General features: G+C 30.2%; 1 protein-coding gene across 1 annotated transcript; it reads right to left on the minus strand.

Annotated features, from left to right (window-relative positions):
* Positions 1 to 871: 871 nt before the first annotated feature.
* LOC125072063 (uncharacterized protein KIAA2013 homolog) lies at positions 872 to 3,417 on the minus strand. The gene has a single exon (XM_047682559.1). The coding sequence runs from the start codon at positions 3,269 to 3,271 to the stop codon at positions 1,385 to 1,387; it is 1,887 nt and encodes a 628-aa protein (XP_047538515.1). The 5' UTR covers positions 3,272 to 3,417; the 3' UTR covers positions 872 to 1,384.
* Positions 3,418 to 6,940: the final 3,523 nt, after the last annotated feature.

Raw genomic sequence — 6,940 nt, forward strand, 5'->3', positions numbered from 1 at the left:
TGTTCACCTTAGAAAGGGTTTTCAAAAAAAGCCACGACGGTATATGTCTATCTCTTAGGGATAATGGTTATTGTAACCATTTTTCATCCTTTACTTTTTACTAGAAATAATGGCTTATTTTCGAAGCGATTTAAAGCAATACAGTATTTATTATCCAATTGAGTACCTAATATACATTGTGCATTTAATATGCATCAATATGGCCCTTTACAGCAGTGATTTAAATGAATATTTTCGAAGATACAGATTTAACATAGCGGTTTGTATTGTCTTATGACAAAAAAGCTGTGAACGTTGTCAGACATTCTGTAGTATATTTAGTATCAGCATTGCACCCGTGCGAAGCCGGGGCGGGTTGCTTGATATATATGTATATTTCGCAAGTCTTTTCAACCTAACCCGAACGGCTTGCACAAAATCCTACCACCAGATATATATTTACTTATCATTCGCCATTACAAGCTATACCTTATCAATTCATGTCATGATTTTCATAACAAAGACATCGATAACTTTATCAAATATTTTATCAAGGAATTAGTCACCATTGTCCAGCACCTTTTTACTTTCACCGCGTTCACTTTACATAAATAAAACGATATATAAATTCAACATACAATTGCCATTTTATTTAAAAATATACACCACAATCTTATAACAATATAACTATATCCATGTAGCATACAAATATGTACAATTAATAGAAGGACTATTATTAAATAAATATTAATTTTACATTCAGTTAAACTTTACAAAATCTATTTTTAGAATAAGACATAAAAAAATTTGCGCAAATTCTATTAATCTATTATTCTGTTGTAAGAAAATCTATTATTTATTTTAGAGATCAATAAACAAACAACAGTTTAACAATATTTACATATATAATGATTTACAACGATAGTAATCGTAGATATTTATGAATTTTACAATTAACTTTAATTTTATATGACTATTGATCAAAAATTTGGATCCACTTCAATCATTGTATGGATTTAAATGTTTTAAGTATAAATAATAAAACTTTGAAAAGATTACTAATATTATGCAGTCGATGGCAGTGTTGCAGAAGCCAAATAATATTTAGCATATAAAGCTAGAACACCTCCTCTCTTAAATCCATACACAGAATATATACCGTGTGTTAGCAGTTTTGCTTATTAGCTGGGTGCGGTAAATTTATATTGTAAATGTCAATCTGCATAAGATGCTCCCCCAGCGTAAAATAACATAATCAATTGTGTGAGTAGCAGTATAAGGGTGCTAAAGCGTGCCAAGTGTCCTAGCTCATCATTTCCATATCTTCAAAAACACTGAATACTGAAGCTGGCAGAAAACCGACAAACAACTAAACATTCATGTTTCAATATATCTTATATTCAATTTAAGCTTTATTATACAATCTCTTGTAACTAATACTTGTGCCGCTATCGCAGAATTCATTCATAATAATCCTACAGAGGAACAAATGGAACATAACTATTAAAACTATTATGGACACCCAGAATAAGGGATTGAGTCCACCGAGCGAGTGTCCATGTCTATGCAATGCAATGACATGATGTTCGTGAGCTGGTGCCTCAATGACTTCATGTACGTGAATAGCATGTCTCAAATCTTCCATGTGTTGTTTATCGGCTGTTATATACAATATAGCGGTTAAAGGTTCGGTTAGTTTCACTGGGAAATATTTTCTATAAGGCCCTAGTTGTACGGGTGAATCCAAGCAGCCGGCATCGCAAGCATAATATGTTCTGTCAGAGCGATCTAAGGCAACGAATATAGCTGCTTTATTGTCTTCCTGTAAAATCACACTTATGTTAACATGAGTCATATTCCCATAGTTTATCCTACGGAATAGAAAGTCTCTGTGTAATTTTGAAGGGTGAATGTTGTATTCAAGGTGTTGATTACTAAATCTTAAGCTACCAAAACTGAGAATCATAGCTTGATTCACTCCACTGGCACCGGCTTTTAAGAGATTATGACAGCCTTGCTTCTCCAATGTTAAAAGCCATATACTTGCAACTGTGTTTAAGTTTGTTAGGCTGTTTAATGGTTTCCATAAATTAAACGCATCTAACGTAGAATATCCTTCATAGCATCCTTCAGAATATGTAAGAGTTCGAAGGATTTCCGATTTTGTATCCAATTTTATATGATCTTCATGTTCGTAGCTTCTCACTTGTGAGAGGATTGCATATATAGTAGCATTGATACGGTCTCCATTAATAGCACCTGTAGCTTTAGAATCAGATATATAAAACCCTGTATACCATAAACCTTGCCAAACTCTAGTGTGGTTTTCCCTTAATCTCCTAACAGCGGTTCTGTCCCCTGTTAGTGCTATTACCTTTTCCATTTCTGCGATTGCTTTCTTTTCAACAATATCCTTCTGTTTTGCATAATCAGACCTTTTAATAGGCTTACTGTATTGTACTGTAGTGAGAATTAAAAGATCTAAACCATCCCGCGCTTCAACTTGTAGGATGTTATTTAATTTTCTACAAACAACAGACACTGCAATGACATTTTCACTTTCTGGTAGCGTTATCATACCTGTTACTACTTCGTATTCCTTAGCATCGACACCCTGGTGTAGTTTTATAGTTTGCTTGACAGATGTGGACCAATCTGACAATCTAGGCACAGTTAAGTGTAGGCTTTTAGGAGCATTCAGAGGATTATTTATTAAGATTTCTTGAACAAATAATGATGGAATAGTCCTGTGTGCGTAATATTGGTATGACACATGCAAACCAGTACTGCTGCACTGAAATCTATGCACAATACCTTTTTTGTAGTCTACAAGAGTTGATTCTTTCATATCTAAATCATCTACTATATACAATGGATGATAGTAAACTGGTAACGACACTGTTCTTCCAAATTTAATATTTAAATGGGAATCATGTTCCAATGCCAGTCCTAACATACCATTTCCTACATAAGGCACATAGTTGTGACTTAATGACGACAGTGTGGCGGTTGATTCCAACCTTAAATAGGCATCGTACTCGCTAAGAGCATCTTGGAAAGGGTTCAAAAAGTTCCGATGACATACGTTTTGGTTGCTCGTCAGGGAACTCTCGGTATTGAAGAGAGAGTTCATAATAGTTGGTCCGATGTAAAGTAATAAGAATATTAGCACTAGGATTAATATTACTAGCTTTTTCCTTGTTAAAGGACCGTCTGTTAGCCTGTTTATGCGTCTAAATATTTCTCCGGCTCTTCGACTCATGTCGCTGAAGTTATTATTTGTTCTTTCCATTACAGTTCCAGTATTTTTTGTTTTAAAAATTAGTTTCTTATAATTATATTCAAATGCTCACGTGCAGTTGTAAACAGTCATGATAAATATTCATAGCTGTGGCAAAATTATAACAATAATTCCCATTTCCAACTTCACATTCACAATAAATAATCGCTAAAAGTCAAACGAAACACATGACGTCTCATAGATAATTTTGTTCCGAATTCGGATAGCTGTATCGTATTTAACCTTTGTAATAAAAACACTGTTATACAGGGTTTATTTATTTAAAAGACACACCATCGGCATATACACAATAAAATAGTAGTTAATAAAAGAACATCAGACTCATTCTATGTGGTACACCATTACAGGCGTGTACGACACTTGCTACAATAAGAATATCAAATAAAATAAAAAAAAATGTGAGACAATATTTTGACAAAAATGAAAACAAACATAAATTTAATACAAATTCTAACGAAAATTACAGCTAAATAAGATAAAATTTTAATTAGACTAAGACTAAATAACAGAAATAATTTTTTTCTTTAACTTAGGTAATGTATCGTGGAAGATGTCAACATCATTTGTAGGACCAATTTCATTGTAGGTATTTACTATACGGTTTATAGGTGAATGTTTGCCAACATTTGTTCTAACTCTTCTCATTGAAAATGGTTTGGAAATAGGGAAACGGGGGTTAGTACGCGGCACAGATAGGCAAACTTCTGACAATATATCCGGTGCATCTAAAGATCCATGTAAGAGTTTATAAAGTAGCAATAAATGTAAATAATTACGACGACTTTCCAGTGATTTTAATTTAAAGTGAGATAGGCATATTTCATAGCTAGCACGATATGGACATTCCCTATCTTTAAACGCTAGAAAACGACAAAAGTTGCGCTGTATTTTTTCCAATCTATTGACGTTTACTTTTTTTTTTTTTTAGAGTTACAGGATAATATGTCACGATCCTTTTAAAGGGTTATAGTTCAGGACAATAGCTATCAAATGACCCCCAAAATGCTTATGCAAAAGTGTATCGTTTTCGAGTTATTAATTTTTTAATATTTTTTTTATTTAAAGGATGTTTAAGATTTTAAAATTCAATAAAAAAAAATCAACGTATTTTCCCTATTTTTTTTTGTAATTCTTGCTAGGGTACATCCTAGTTAATAACCAGTTATTAAACAAAAACAATCTTCAAGCATTTTTAAATTACAGATCCAAAACTGTACAACTTTTCGATTTTTAATTTTGATTCTTAAAGATACTCGCAATTTTTTTGTAAAAATCACTATGGCTCTTATCGTGCGGATCATTTTAAAAACATCTGCGTTTCCTTAGCTATCCATCGGTACATAAAAAGTACAGTAACAATCATAAACTCAGGAGAAAATTAGATAACAAAGAGACCAGGTAGGAAATTCTAAGAAATGCTATTGTTAAGAAATCTGGATCAAAGACAAAAGGACCTCAATGCAAAGTAGTTAAAGATTATTTTTAATAGGGGTAATAGGTAAAAAAGGAGAGATAAACCAGAGCTGTTTGTGGAATACTATTATCAATTCCTTTGAATTTACCGTCATTTTTTCTAATTTCCTTTTGTCTCATTTTTTTTAGGAATAAGAGTAATAAAACCTTGTCGGGGTACATAATACTCACTGTACTTGCACTGCTGGTATAGTGTGGACGCGCTTTAGTGAATATTGATCTATTAAATTTTTGAAAAAAACCGCTTCATTTACTGGACTCTGTTTCTTACAACTTCATGACTCGGCTAGCTAAAGGACTTTGTGATTTGTGTTTGTGATAACTTGGCGCGTAAAAAGGACTATTATGGCTGCAGAACAAAATTCTTCTCGTCGTCCGTACTCTAATGAGGAATACGCTGACATCTTATTTTGCTATGGATATATTACCAGTAACCGATAGTTCTCAAGATAATTCCTTTAAATTAATCCATTAATTTAGATTTTCACTAAGATCATTACTATTAATACAATGTTGAAACTTGGTTGTATTAATAAAACCTTATGGTGTTTATAATAAATCTTAGTTTTATTATAAGAAAAGATATTTTAATTTCACATTAATATTTTATTTGTTTATTGTTAATTGTTTCTGTTATAATTTGCCAGACGAATTTGAATGTACTAAACGGATAAATTGGATCAAAACCCTGTTTTGATTTTTAAAACGAAGAGGGTAATAAAATAAAAAGCAATACGTATATTAATATTAAGACTTTTAATAATTATAAAACGATCACAATACTTTAATAAATAATTTATCAAAATACAAATATAATCAGAAGCTCTAAAAAGCACCAATATATTTCATAACAGTTTTAAATTATTTAAAATATATTTTCAAAATTATATGAAATAATATATATGTAGATATAAAATTTTATACATGATTTTTAATCATGTATTACACATTGTTTATCAAATTATTTTCAGTTAAAATTTCCAAAGAAAAATATAACTGGAATCTCTCATAACTTCAACCTAATATTATTAAATTAACCATTAATTTATAATAATTATTTTCAGGTTGACATTATATTTTATTAGACAATAATAATATAAATAATACTTATATTTTAAACATTGTATATTTATGTTAATCTTATTTTATTATTGCTAGTATACATTGCTCCCTTAGTAACGAGATTCACTCTAAATTCTTGATTAATCTAACAATAAAAAATTACACCTTTATAATGTTAGAAGGCACATGGGTGGTGATGAAATGGATGATATTATATAACTTTTGCAACAAATTCGTTTGTATGTTAATTTTACAAAAGCATAGTTAATTTATTGTAATTTGGTGCAGAAACAAAATCTTTATTTGAAAACTAATTTAATTACAATCCTTATATAATTTAATGTTATTTTATCTAACACCAGGCAAGATATTTTATAGAAATAAATAATTGAAGTTCATGAAAGAAAATTCAATGTAAATGTAGTACATAAAATTACATATAAAAATTAACATATATATAACCAATATGTAATCCCATGTCTGCTAAGCTATGTCTATGTTATAGATTACACAATAATAGAATCATATAAAGTTATTTATATATAGAGAATCAAGCAGGAATGTTATGATCGCAACATATTCCCTCCCAAAAATTAAAATTCCTTGAAGATTCAAGTGTAAAATACTAATACTGTAATGTTTTATTATTTAATATAATAAAAGCGCAAACCTATTTATTAAGTGATATTTACTGTTATTTATTTACTCACATTTTTTATATAAGAGTATGTAAACTGATCATTGGGTAATTTTATGTATATTGCTTATGTCAATAAATTAACCTCTCATTGCTATTGAAATACAAAATTGTATTTTGTATTTAAAAAAAAAAAGTAGAAGAAACATTTAAGTAGTGTTGGTGGAATGAAATGTTATTTTTGTTTTTTGAAGTCAATTAAAATCAATTAAATCTATATTATTAATTTTAATACTGATCGACAAACGTATGAGGAGATCGACATCATATTAAAATGTTATTTAAAACAATATGATTTTTTTTTTATATTTATGCAGAGTAAAATTAAATGCGGGTTCCACATTCGCACCGAGAACGCCCTTATGACGAATTCGCACTAGAGGAATAAACCTCGGCGTCCGTATTTGGGCTCATGGAAAATATTTTGT

This window comes from Vanessa atalanta, chromosome 20 (assembly GCF_905147765.1).
Source record: "Vanessa atalanta chromosome 20, ilVanAtal1.2, whole genome shotgun sequence".
NCBI lineage: Eukaryota > Metazoa > Arthropoda > Insecta > Lepidoptera > Nymphalidae > Vanessa > Vanessa atalanta.

Excerpts from the sequence above, each read along its gene's own strand:
- LOC125072063 (XM_047682559.1), bottom strand. The coding sequence starts at position 3,271 with ATGGAAAGAACAAATAATAACTTCAGCGACATGAGTCGAAGAGCCGGA.